The following is a 14,199-nucleotide window of genomic DNA, read 5'->3' on the forward strand; positions in this document are numbered from 1 at the left end:
ATATCAGCTGATGTGTTGCAGGCTCAAGAGACAATCAGTGTTATAGTTTACCCAAAACGGACAGTTAGCAAATATAATATATATATATATATATATATATTATACAGCTGTTGGCTATGCCTCAGAACGCTGCAGGGGGATTGCAGAAATACTTGAGCTTGGGTAGGGTTCCATTAAGGATGCTTGATTTTTTTTTTTTTTTTAAAGCATGGTGGTTCCTGGGGTGCTAGGTCTCATTGTGTAATTATTAAATGTATTTTTCTTTCCCCCCCCTAATCACAAGCCGTGATAGAAAGTAACATTGATTCTTCTTTCTTGCAGTCATACCCAGATTTGACGTAACGGTGCAATCTCCAAACAGCTTATCCGTGACATCAGAAGAGCTGAAATTCAATGTGTCTGCTATGTACGTAAATTGCCCCCCCCCCCCCCAAAAGCCAACAATCCTGCCCAGTAGGTGCATGAGACAACGTCTGACTATCAGCAATCATGACAGTTGTGGGTGGTTGCAGTCCTCACCCTTTATCTTCCTGTGTTACATGTTATGTTTTTTTTGTTGGGTGAAGGTAGGGGGGACGGGACTAAAATCTAATCCATGTATAGTGAGTATGTGCTTAGTATTAAGTAGTGAATGACCTTTCTGCTTCGCCCTCAGGTACACGTTTGGCGAGCCTGTGGCCGGTTCCGTCGTTGTTCGGTATTGCAAGCAGCCAGAATTTTATGGCAGGCGACAAAACTGCTTCAAAGACCATGGCAGCTTCTGTTCCAATATGACCGGAGAGGTGAGTTCTGAGAACCTGGGAGACCTTGCAGCCCTTCTCTGTCCATATACAGTATAGATGGGAGCTGAGAATTGTCAATGTAGTCCACATAACTTATACTTTGCACTATACTTTGTGTATGCACTGAAACTGGAGGGAGGTAGGTTCAGGGGAAATGTTAGAAAGAATTACTTCACATAAAGGGTAGTGGATAAGTGGAATAGCCTCCCATCAGAGGTGGTAGAGGCTAAGACAGTAGAACAATTTAAACATGCTTCGGATAGGCATATGAAAGAAATAAGGATTAAAAAGGGTTGAGTTTACCTGAAGGGTAAAAAAGGGGCAGACTAGATGGGCCAAATGGTTCTTATCTGCCGTAAAATTCTATGTTTCTATATTTAGATTTTGCTTCAATCTGATTTCTCATGTATTAAATTCTCTACAGTCTGACTTGCACTCTCTGATTCATAAATTCCCTCCTATACCCTGTGCTTTTCCTATGCCCGGTCAGCCCAGAGGTATGTGAGGCTCCGTCACCATAAGTTGGCATATTGGCAGCCTGACATCGGCGTGGTCTCCACCTGGGTAGCCCTTTCGTTCTTGCCATATGCTCTTACAAACCATGGTGCCAGTGCCCGATTCAGTCACACTCACCCACATGAATGTATCAGGCCAAATCTTCAAGAGAATCCTGGCTCCAGGGTTTGGTGTCGACACAAACACACACAAAAAGTCACTACTGCTGGGCATGTGCAGTAGCTACCCTTTTTACCTGTGCATAGGTTTATAGGTCTTCATATTGGATACACATCCATACTTGCCTACTTTTGAAAACTAGTTTCAGGGAGATTATAGTTGGTAATAGAATTTTGCAAAGTGCCCCATTGAGGGGGCATGTCATGCTCCACCAAAGGGCATGTCTAGTTCCATATATGGAGAGATTGTGAACATGGCACCTAGAAGCGTGGGTGTGTAGTTTAAAATGACATATATACAAATGTAGATGATCCCCAAAGCAGTTAGTAAGAGATACTATACTTGGTAAAGTGCTGGGAAATGGTGCTGATGATTCAATGTAAATGTATCTATCTCTCATTCCTTTTTTTTCCCCCCATAAATGTAACAGTGTAATGTGGGCTAGGTGACATGAGGGAGATTGCTAGACTAATGAGGGAGAGAGGGAGATTGCTGCTATGTCAGGGAGTCTCCTGCAGAATGCAGGAGGGAAGGTAACTATGGTGTAACAGTGTAATGTGGGCTAGGTGACATGAGGGAGATTGCTGGACTAATGAGGGAGAGAGGGAGATTGCTGCTATGTCAGGGAGTCTCCTGCAGAATGCAGGAGGGAAGGTAACTATGGTGTAACAGTGTAATGTGGGCTAGGTGACATGAGGGAGATTGCTAGACTAATGAGGGAGATTGCTGCTATGTCAGGGAGTCTCCTGCAGAATGCAGGAGGGAAGGTAACTATGATGTAACAGTGTAATGTGGGCTAGGTGACATGAGGGAGATTGCTAGACTAATGAGGGAGAGAGGGAGATTGCTGCTATGTCAGGGAGTCTCCTGCAGAATGCAGGAGGGAAGGTAACTATGGTGTAACAGTGTAATGTGGGCTAGGTGACATGAGGGAGATTGCTAGACTAATGAGGGAGATTGCTGCTATGTCAGGGAGTCTCCTGCAGAATGCAGGAGGGAAGGTAACTATGATGTAACAGTGTAATGTGGGCTAGGTGACATGAGGGAGATTGCTGGACTAATGAGGGAGAGAGGGAGATTGCTGCTATGTCAGGGAGTCTCCTGAAGAATGTAGGAGGGGAGGTAACTATGGTGTAAAAGTGTAATGTGGGCTAGGTGACATGAGGGAGATTGCTAGACTAATGAGGGAGAGAGGGAGATTGCTGCTATGTCAGGGAGTCTCCTGCAGAATGTTAAAATATGAACATATGCGAAACTGTTTTTCTGTTGCTGGATAATGTCGCTAATACTCTATATTATTGCTTTACTGTAGCTTGGTCCGGATGGTACTTACAGTGGTGTAATTGACATGATGTCACCCCACATGAGATCCATGGGAAGAGGAACATCTATTACTTTGGATTTTACAGTGGTTGAAGCTGGAACAGGTACTGTGTGTCTTTATTTTAAACCAGCAGGACCATAACCCTTACATGGACAAATATGAGATCCTAAATTGCTCCATTCTTCAACACTCTTTTGTTTTTATATCTTGGTCTTTCTATGCAGTGTTGGCTCTAATGGTTGATTGATGGTTATTAAACATGTTTCCGTTAAACTCTTCGCCAATACTGCCATACAGGATTTATTCACATCGGTGCTATGGTCTTGCATTTTTCCTTTAGGTATTCAAACCACCAACACGCGCTACACCTACATCACCACCCATCCAGCCTCACTTCAGTTTGAATATGACTCCTTGAACCAATATTATAAGCGTGGATTGGATTACATTGTTGTGGTGAGTGTGGCATCCTGTATAGCCGATATTTGGGGGAAAGACCTACTGGAGACCCATGTGTGGGGTCTGATAACGCCCAATTCCAGATGTTTTTTTACAGTGACCACTTGAAGAACCCCCTACCCCCCCCCCCCCCCCCCCTATTTGTAAGCTCAACCAACTGACTATAATAACCAGGTTTGAAGTTTCTCTCTGCGCCCCATGTCCTCTACATTGCTTGAACCTGGGCAGCAACGTTCTAGTTGGTCTCCACTTCCATAAATAGATGGACAGCATACAGCCCGTCATGGCTGCACTGGAACGTAGGCTGGTGGGGTGGACGTTTTTGGAAGCAATTTCTTCCTTTTTTAAGTTTGATGCATTATGTTTTTGTGACTGAGGTGGATATATCCATAATTTTGTTGTGTAATATATTCCAGGCAATATTGAAGGATGAGGATGGAGAACCTCTGGCTAACGAGCAGATTGACCTGGATGTTGATGGACAGAATACTCAGACCGCCACCACGTGCCAGGAGGGGCGAGCGGAGTTCAAGATAGACACAACCAATATGATACAACCAAACTTTACTTTCAAGGTGAGCAATTTCTAAAGACCCTGTTGTGGATGTGCCGGGAAGCCGTCTTCTAGACTAGACTTGTGTCCAAACCCCAATATTTTAGATCTAGATCCATCTTCATGTTTTTCGGTTTTGCAAAACCCCCCTCAAGTGTTTTGGTTTGGTTTAAAATCAATTAGGGGAGAAAAAAAAAAATTGATCATCGATAAGCGGCTCAAATCGTGTAAACTTCGTGATTGAAAAAAGAAATTCAGCAGTAATAGATTTGTTTGGTCATATCCTATAGTTGGGGCTAGATGGATTGGGGGGGGGGGGGCTGTTCTCAACATGGCTCTGGCACTAATATCTCATCAGTGTGTAAGACATAGGGGTCTAGGTCTAGGTATAGAGCCTTAGGGGTTTATGTGTTGGGGTCAGAGTTTGCCAGAGGTGCGGCATGTTGGCCATATTTTTAAAGCAGTAATTTAAAAGGGAAAAGCCAACCTCTTAAAAATTACTAGCTCCACCTGTCGCTCCTATTAAAATGTCAGTGAGTAATGAATGCACCTGTGCACCTGCCGGGTGACCTGGAAAAAGTAAGCTGACGGGGTGATTCTGCACCTTTCGGAACGGTCTGATGGTGGGGGGAGGGGGTCTGCGCAAGCGCACGTACGGACCCCATTCACGAAAGGCTTCAGCGAGTTACACAATACGGTGGATGTTCGGCAGGGCGGCGTTTCAGCGCTCGATAAGCAGCGATCTTCGCTGAGTACAGTCCTGCGGACAGAGTTTGAGAACTGCTGTTCTAGATGCAGTGTCCTCTCCTGGAGCATATGCATCAACGCTTGGCAAGAGTTCAAGTATCAAATGATCAGCTTCTGTCCGTTTCAAAACACAGCCGATAAAGTTTTGAGCTGACTGGTTCTTGATCTCTTCTATTCAGCTTGGTTAGACCCTAGCCAGGCTACCGGTCAGTTAGGGTTTTCCCTCTTGTTAGATTTTCAGCACACTGGACATGCAGGATAGGCTTCCAATTCAAAGAGCAGGAGAGCAGATTAGGAGGCGCGTAAGTGAGACTCTAACACAATGTAACCGTGGCTAATGGGCCTAATTCGGCATGACTGTCTGATTTGAGAACGCAAATAGAGGTAACTGCCTACTGCACTTGTGTGGCCTCAAATTGTCATCGCTAGGTGTGTACGCCCCCCCCCCCCCGTCATACTCTCTCCGCCCGGGCATCCTCACTGCGCATCCATCCCCGCTAGTCCACCCAGCACCAACACAACCTGCTCGCACTGCTCCAGGCACAGCATACACTGGCCACCAATGTTTTATTTTTTTAAGCCAGTAGTATATACATTGATGGCACAGGCCAGCCTTGTATATATTACTGGCACCAGGGGTTAAAGTGGGGCGAACTGCATTCAGTCAGTTCCATTTTGGAGGCGGAGCGATTCCACTCACCTTGCTCCACTGTCAGGCAGTGCGGTGGGAAACCCGGCTGTCTCAGACCAGGTCCATCCGTCTGTGGCTATTTCAAATGATGTACAGGCTTGCGAACCAATCAGGAGCTCGCGAGCCGGTGTGTCGTTTGAAATGGCCGCACCATGGACGAATGGACCTGCTCTGAGACAGCTGGGTTTCCCATCGCTCTGCCCAGCTGCCTTTTTTTACCACACAGTGCAGTGCACACAGTAACTTCCCCTGGCACTGTGCATGTAACCCCTGGCACCGGGCATGTTACCCCTGGGACTGTGCATGTTGGTAAGCATCACTTACTTATGCATACCTCCCAACTTTTCATGTTAAGAAATAGGGACAGAGCGCCCGAAAAGGGGGCGTGGCGTATGCAAATGAGGGCGCGGCTTATGCTAATTAGCCGCGACCTCATTTTCATACGAGAATAGACGCTGTGCGCATGCGCACAGCGTCTATTCTACTACATTGGGGGGTCTCCCAACTGTCACCCCCCCGCAGCGGGACAATGCCTGCCGCGGGTGGGACGTCGGGACAGGACCCGAAAATCGGGATCTGTCCCGACGGAATCGTGACAGTTGGGAGGTATGACTTATGTGTCTTTCTATGTAATGGGCATTGCAGTGTGTGGAATATTTTGTGTAAGGAGCATTACCACGTGTGGCGTCATATATAATGGCCATTACAGTGTGTGGCATAATGTGTAATGGGCATTACAGTGTGCATAATCCCCTGTCCCACAAAGCCATGCCCTAAATTTTTGCAGCTCGCCTTTGGAGCGCACTGTTCCGTTTCTATTGGGTGTTGATTGTTTTGCACCATGGGGCATAATTTCAATTCGAGGTGGTATTATGTGACCCACATTATTCTTTTCATGGGTGTGTGGGATAGGCCGTAAATTTTAAAGCTTGCAAATGAAATTGTAGCCATGCCCATGGGTGGGATTTTGCCCGGTCAGGGCAGTGTGGGGTGGCATTTATCTGATCACTGCAATTCAAACCCAGCCCAATTTTTAAATCTCCTTTTTAGATGAAATATTTTCAACAGTCTTTCAACTCCTGAAAATCTCTTGTGCTTTGGGAATTAGCTCAGTGTGTACGCACTACTTTGGTGAAAGAGCTATCTTTCAGAGATATCTCAGTATATACGCACTACACTGGTGAAAGATATATATTGATCCAGAGATTTTGGCAAAGTCTTTTGAAATGAAAATCTCCCAGTGTGTATGGGCCTTATCTTGGAAGGAACTCTTGGATGTTCCGGTATCTAGGATTGCGCGGCAATTCGCTATGCATTTGCAAGTTTGTCTATTCTTTCCTTCTGGGCCGTGTATTCCTTTTTTTTTTTTTTTTGCAAGACGTCAAATGCTTGTTCTAATTAGCGATCCATTCTGAATGAAGCCTAATGTACTGTGAAGTAAGGATCCTTCTTAAAACAATATAGAAATGAGTGCAGAATACATCTGGTTCTGTCTAGTTGCGCTACAGTATCTGCAATGCGTGAAAAGGTTTTCCATTTAGGGGTCTCCAATTGTTTATAGTTATCTTGCATCTACTGTATGTCCTGCCCGGTTCTTTTACAGGCCAGCTACAAGAACGAAGAGCAATGTTATTACTCTGAATGGCGAGATGCAGAATATCCAACTGTTGAATACACAGTCTACCGCTTTTACTCACAATCTGGGAGCTTCCTGCAGCTGGACAATGTGAAAGGAGAACTGAGTTTGGGACACAGCCACAGGATTGAGATGCAGTACATCATCTCTCCATCTGGAGTTGCAAAAGGAGCAAAAAAGGCCACAATCTACTATATGGTGAGTGGTGGAAAGGCTCACTGACAGCCACGTGAGCACTGGAATCTGGGGAATTTGTATGGGAACTTGAGCTGTTTATGTACATGCCAACTTTATATGGAAGCAGAAGTTAATGTGTTTCTTAGTTAAATGCTCTTCAGCACTTATATTCTATATAATATGTCCAAGTATAGCTGATTATGGTCGTATAAATGCTATTGCATGGCTTCCACATAAAGGTATGACTAATAGAACCATTTAGCCCTAGAACTGTAAGGTGGCAGCACCGTTCTGTATATTGGCAGATGCCTACAAGTTGGTAGGTGCATAGCCTATGTAAGTAAAGACACCATTCCACAACAGAGTAGTTTTTATTGAAAATAACAGGCTACAGGTGATAGAAGATAAAATGCAGTCCATATGCTGGGATAAGTACTGTACAGCTTTACAGCGCTGTGACTCTCCAATTTCCATTACTGTCTTGGGCATATGCAGACCCCTTTTTATAGAGCAAAGTAAACAACATGCACCTGCAGTCTAATCAGCCTGATCTTTTAAGTCTGTGAGTGAGTCATACACAGTAATACTTAAGACTCCTTGTAGCATTTAACTAGTCAACACTAAAGCTGGATAGTTACATTGTTACATAGTTACATAGTAGATAAGGCTGAATAAAGACTTGCGTCCATCTAGTTCAACCTACGTTTTAATAGCTTATCCCTTGTAAAAGACAGAATATGGTTCTTATTAGTACCCCTGGATATTTTTATCCAATAAATGCTTGTCCAACCTTATTTTGAACGTATTTATTGTATCTGCCAACACCACCTCTCCAGGAAGAGAGTTCCAAAGTTTGACTGCTCTGACCGTAAAGAAATTTTTTCTTTTGAGGGAACGAAATTTTCTTTCCTCTAATCTAAATTCGTGTCCTAGTTTCCTTTCTTGCAGTAAAAAGAGTGCTTGAGAGTTCCTTATATTGGCCCCTGATATATTTGTACAAGTTGAGCATGTCCCCCCTTAAACGTCTCTTCTCTAGTGTAAATAGTCCTAGCTTGCTTAATCTCTCCTCATAGCTTAAATTCTCCATTCCCCTAATAAGCTTTGTTGCTCTTCTTTGGGTTTTTTCCAATTCCATGATGTCCTTTTTATAGTGTGGGGCCCAGAACTGTACTCCATATTCAAGGTGTGGTCTAACCAATGCCTTGTACAGTGGCATAATTACTTTTGAGTCCCTAGTTTCCATGCCCCTTTTAATACATGCTAGAATTCTGTTGGCCTTTTTTGTTGCAATGTGACATTGAACACTGCACCCCAGCTTATTATCTATATGGACTCCTAGATCCTTTTCAAGTGCTGAAGTACCTAATGCCTCCCCGCTTAGGTTGTAACTTGCACACTGGTTACGTCTCCCAAGATGCATAACCTTGCATTTATCCACATTGAACCTCATCTTCCACTTTTTAGCCCACTCATCTAGTTTGTTAAGATCATTTTGAAGTATGTTCACATCTTCTGTTGATTCAATAACTCTACTCAGTTTTGTGTCATCAGCAAAGATGGATACATCGCTGAGAATCCCCATCCCGATATCGTTAATATAAATGTTAAACAAGATGGGCCCCAGTACCGAACCCTGTGGCACTCCACTTAGTACTGGTATCATAGTTGATACTGCACTGTTCACAACCACTCTTTGTTCTCTATTACACAGCCAGTTCCCTACCCATCTACAGATATTTGCACCTAGTCCCAGGTCCACCATTTTATTTATCAACCTCTTGTGTGGTACTGTATCAAAAGCTTTTGCAAAATCAAGGAAGACCACATCTACTGCGTTTCCATTATCAAGGTTTTTGCTGACATCCTCGTAGAAGCCCAATAAATTTGTCTGGCAGGAACGATTTTTAACAAACCCATGTTGGTTAATACTAAGTAAACTATGAAGGTCTAACTATTCCAGGATACCATCCCTTAAAATTCCTTCAAATATTTTACCCACTATTGATGTTAAACTCACAGGCCTGTAATTTGCAGGGTCATCCCTTTTACCTTTTTTAAATATTGGCACTACCTCTGCTATTCTCCAGTCTTTTGGTACCATACCTGTTGATAGTGAATTTTCAAAAATGCAATATAGAGGGGTCGCTAGTTCCTCCATTAACTCCATTAGTACCCTAGGATGTATACCATCTGGCCCTGGTGATTTGTTAGTTTTTATTTTGCTGAGCCTCCAAATTATATCATCGGTCGCGAGAACCATATTGTGGTCCGGTTTGTTTGTCCCAGTTGAGGTATCTGTGCTTTCCACTAACTGCTCTCCCCTAGTAAATACTGATGAGAAGAACTTATTTAACACTTCCGCTTTTTCATTATCTTCTGCAAAATTTTGACCGTTGATATCTGTTAGTGGGCCTATGTTCTCTTTAATTATTCGCTTGCTGTTTATGTACTTGAAAAACTTCTTGGGGTTAGTTTTGCTTTCTGTGGCTATACGCTCTTCATTTTCCCTTTTAGCTACTTTGATTACCTCTTTACAAGTTTTGTTTGTTTCTTTATACTTGATGAACGTCTCCTCATTTACGTTATTTTTATAGAACTTAAACGCTTTTGTTTTATTGTTGATCGCTGTCCTTACTTTTTTGTCCAACCATGTTGGCTTTTTTTTGTTAAATTTACCCTTGTTGACTTTTGGAATGTATTTAGTAGTTAGTGATTCTAGCACATTTTTAAATGTATCCCACATTTCCTCTGCCTTCTTTCCTTCGAATAACTCTCCCCAATTAATTTCTTTTAGAGCTTCCCGGAATAAAATGAAATTGGCTTTTCTGAAGTTTAGTACTTTACCCGGTCCTGTATTATATTGAGGTTTTCGGAAGTTGATTTCCAGTGAGACCATGTTGTGGTCACTGTTCCCTAGGTGTTCAATTACTCTGGTGTTTGAAACTAAATCTATGTTATTAGTTAATACTAAGTCCAATAGTGCCCCATTACGGGTTGGAGCATCTACCGTTTGAGTGATAAACTGATCCTTGAGCAAGCTTAGGAACCCACTGCTTTTAGATGATTTACATATCTCATTTTTCCAGTCAATATCTGGTAAATTAAAATCCCCCATTATTATTACCTGCCCCTGATCTGATGATTTTTTGATTTGGTTTAGGAGTAGAGACTCGTCCCTATCGTTCACGTTTGGCGGTCTGTAGCATACCCCTAATAAAATTTTATTATTGGGTTTTTTAATTTTTATCAGTTATCTCTGCCCACACGGCCTCCGAGTTATCTTCATCTGTATCTGAGGTCATAATTTGCCCACAAGATATTAAGTCCTTTTTTACATAAAGGCACACCCCCCCGCCCCTTCTATTTTTCCTGTCTTTCCTGTAGAGTGTATATCCCTCCATGCTTAGCGCCCAATCGTGTGACTCATACACCATGTTTCTGTTATACCAATAATGTCATAATCATCCCTAATGGCCACGGCCTCTAGTTCCCCTATTTTTCCTGCTAAGCTTCTTGCATTAGCCAGTATGCATTTGAGTTTGTGTTTATTATTAGATGCTACCGTTGAGGCTACGTTGGGATCTCGTATCTCTATTGAGTTCTTACTGATTCTAGTTTTTCTCCCCAACCCCCCTTCTCCACCTTCCAATCTCTTAAATGCCCCTTCGTCACTGTACTGTCTAATATGCCCATAGTTTATATCTGCATCCCTCCCCCCTATGTCTAGTTTAAAGACTCCTCCAACCTTCTAACCATCCTGATACGCTCTCTTAAAGATGTATCTGTCCAATCTATCTGAGTACAAAAATCTATTGTATGGGAACATATGAGAATGGGAAATTTGCTCCCATACACTGGAAAACAGACAATGGCCCTTCAGACAAATTAGTTAAATCCATTTGATTCCAGTTTACTACATTTTTGATATTTCCTTTTTTAGACATTATCAAAATCAAAGATTGTGAGTAATGGACAGAAGGATGTTGACTTGAAAGACTGTAAGTATCTTGACCAAATCTATATTTTATTTTTAATTGAATATATTTTAAAGTGCATGTAAAATGTATTACTGAATACACCATTTTTATTTAACATTGTCATGGCATGCTACTGGCTGTGTGGATTCTTTATACTCTTACTTACATGTGCAGCTATAACTGAAATCCCCTCTTCTTGCAGCTAATAATGGAACCATGTTCTTTGATATCCACATAACCGCTGATAATGCCCCCAGTGCGGATTTGGTTGTATATGCTATTCTGGAGAAGGAAGTCATTGCTGACACGGTCAAGCTTAATGTTGAGAAAAGCTTTAAAAATCAGGTAAGTTCAGAAATGTGACCACCTAATCCACGAAGGTTGATACCACCAAAGGTATATAACCTTCATTATTAAGTTTATAATATAGCTCAGAATATTCCGTTGTGATTTACAATTAGAGACAGTGGGTGGTATTCAATGCCATTGGCGGGGGGGGGGGGGGGGGGGGGCGGCGAGGTTTGCCACAAATGCAAGGAGACCACTGCGTATAGCGGCAAGCCTCGCTGTTTTGATGGCCTCACTCGTCGTCTCCACCTTGCCTCAGGGAGCAGGCAAGGTTGAAACAACAGCATGTGGGCTTATTACAATTCTAGTGGGGCATTCTTTGGCTTTTTCTGTTAGATTGAATTTAAGACGCAGAATGAAAGGTTTATCAATGCCGGTCTCCTCATTAGTAACACTACACTTGTGAGTCGGGGCAGTAGTTGGCTTGACTTGCATGATCAACATCATTGATTCTTTTGTCCTCTTATCTGGCACTTTTTTTTTTTTTTTTTTTTTAAGGTTTCTATGACCTTTTCGGCAGAAAAGGGGCTTCCGGGTTCCAATGTTGAAGTCCAAGTTTCTGCAGATCCAAATTCCATTTGTGGGCTCAAAGTGATCGATTCTGGCCTCCTGCTCCTCAACTCCTATGAGCGGTTCTCAGCTGACACGGTAAGTCATGTGTACTAAATAGACTTTCATTTGACTTCTGATCACCCAAACAGGTCCTCTCCCTGGTTATGTTCTCTCTTCTCCAAATGATGGAAACCAATAAAATTACAAGCGCAACGGAATATGCTGCGCTACATAACAAACTGTAAATAAATAAGCTCTGACTTGTACTTGTTCATAGGGGGGGCTAGTGCTACTGCTGATTAATCTACGAGAAGAAGCTGGGGTCAAAGGTATGCAGGCATCCTCTGTAACTTCCTATGGTGATGATGCAATACTATCACTTTTGAAGCTTGATCTATCTGGCCCTGATTGACAAAGTGGAGAGTGATAAACAAACAGTAAATCTGCTCTTAACTGCCATGTTACAGGCTGGGTTTGAAAAATGCCAGTTATGAGCTGATTGGGGTATCACTCTCCAATTTATCACTTTTTGAAGCTTGCTATATCGGATCCTCAGTCTAGTAGAGGATCAGGTTTTTTTTTTTTTTTTTTAAAACAAATACCTGGTAATCCATGCAGATTTTGGAGGACACAGGTGTCCAGGTTGAGCATAATGAAACAATCAATCTAGTTGGGTTGAAGCTAGGACTGGTTGAGGGGAATTCCAAATAGGAGGTTGCAATAATTGAGGTGGTAGATGCCTATGGGCAAATAAACTGATGTCCGAGGCAAGTGTGGCCAAAAGGGCTTTGGACTTGAGACTTGGGAAGTAGTGATGGTCATGTGCATTATTTAAGGGGGATGTGATCAGTGGTGGTAAATATCTGCAGAGTGATCCTGGAGGATTATGGAAAATACCAACTTTATGATGAACATTCCCCCCTCCCTCCCATTTATCAACACTTTTTTTTAGCTATTTAAAGAACTTGTTGCATATGACAGATAACTGTGCATCATCCAATCGGTTTTTGTCATGTATTTGAACTGACACTGAGCTGTGTATTTCTGTATTAGGTCTACAACTCCCTGCGGTATAGTAGCTACGGTTACAACGTTGATGGCTTTGATGTAGAGGACCCAGCACCACAATGTGAGGATCCAAATAAACTTGCTTTCTGCAATGGACAATACTATCTCCCTGTAAGCAGCAGCTCTGAAGGAGACAGCTATAAGCTGCTTAAGGTGAGTTTATCCCATCGTCAACAGAACACAATTCGGACTTGCACTCTGGTCTCAAAATATATATATATATATATATATATATATATATATATATATATATATATATATATATATATATATATATATATATTTTTTTTTTACTTTCAATCTCCTTTTGGCTTTTATTGACCAGTCCAAACCTCCTTACTGGTCCAGACATAGGGTATCCTTTAATACCCGTCTGCCTTACCAGTGCCCAACAAAGACGCCAACTTCTGATTCCTTGAGTTTTTTCCGCTGTTGGTTTTTATACATTTTCTCTTGTTTCTTTCAGGGACTCGGACTGCAGTTTGCAACACCTCTTACAACCAGAAAACCAGAGGTCTGTAAGGATGAGCCCCCGGAGAGAAGACCAATTCATATACAACCACTTGCTAAAGGTGATACTAAGGGTGTGGATCAGTTGGTCACCAGCAAGAAGTTAGACAGTCATTAGGTTGACATGTGTCTAGGTCAACAGGGTCATTAGGTTGAGTGGGTCATTAGGTCGACAATCGAAAGCTTTGACCTAATGACTGTCCAACAACTTGAGTAACTGTTCTAGTAATGAAGAGCCTCAGAGCGCTGTCTTTAGAAGCAGTGATCATTTTCCTCCTTAATAAAAGGTATAATTTGTGACCCATGGTGATTATCGGGCTATCCAATTGAAGCTTTGAAAAATGCCCCCTAGTCGGGCATTAACACTAAGGGTCCAGGATCCATGTGTCATCTAGGCTCTGAGGGCTGCGGGCTCTATGTCTAACTCCTAGAATTTACTAAGCAGCAATGTTGGTGTCTCTTAGGGTGCATACACACTGTACAATTTTTTTGACCAATTTGGTTGAAAGACATTTCCATTGAACCCAGTGTCCTGGACTAAAGATGTTGATGAAAGATATTGACGAAAGACGAAAGAAGATCTAGCTACAGTTTATAGGCTCTTTTTGAAAGATATTCAAATTGAGCTGCATGCACAGTTGCCGAACAATCTTGATGAACAACTGGCGGGTATGCGCATCATCATTCATCGTTTGTTTGT

The 14,199-nt window shown here is 42.5% G+C and overlaps 1 protein-coding gene across 3 annotated transcripts in view; it reads left to right on the forward strand.

The window, feature by feature from the left end:
• The window catches only part of LOC146009361 (ovostatin-like), a 63,345-nt gene that overhangs the window by 13,338 nt on the left and 35,808 nt on the right, over positions 1-14,199 (forward strand). For all 3 annotated transcript variants that reach the window (XM_083149656.1, XM_083149657.1, XM_083149658.1), the window contains exons 7-17: positions 322-406; positions 656-782; positions 2,770-2,884; positions 3,122-3,237; positions 3,657-3,815; positions 6,835-7,065; positions 10,985-11,042; positions 11,224-11,366; positions 11,868-12,017; positions 12,975-13,142; positions 13,456-13,561. In XM_083149656.1, coding sequence (XP_083005782.1) covers positions 322-406; positions 656-782; positions 2,770-2,884; positions 3,122-3,237; positions 3,657-3,815; positions 6,835-7,065; positions 10,985-11,042; positions 11,224-11,366; positions 11,868-12,017; positions 12,975-13,142; positions 13,456-13,561 — 1,458 coding nt within the window. The remainder of the gene's footprint in view (positions 1-321; positions 407-655; positions 783-2,769; positions 2,885-3,121; positions 3,238-3,656; positions 3,816-6,834; positions 7,066-10,984; positions 11,043-11,223; positions 11,367-11,867; positions 12,018-12,974; positions 13,143-13,455; positions 13,562-14,199) is intronic.

This window comes from Crinia signifera, chromosome 6 (assembly GCF_055691185.1).
Source record: "Crinia signifera chromosome 6, ASM5569118v1, whole genome shotgun sequence".
NCBI lineage: Eukaryota > Metazoa > Chordata > Amphibia > Anura > Myobatrachidae > Crinia > Crinia signifera.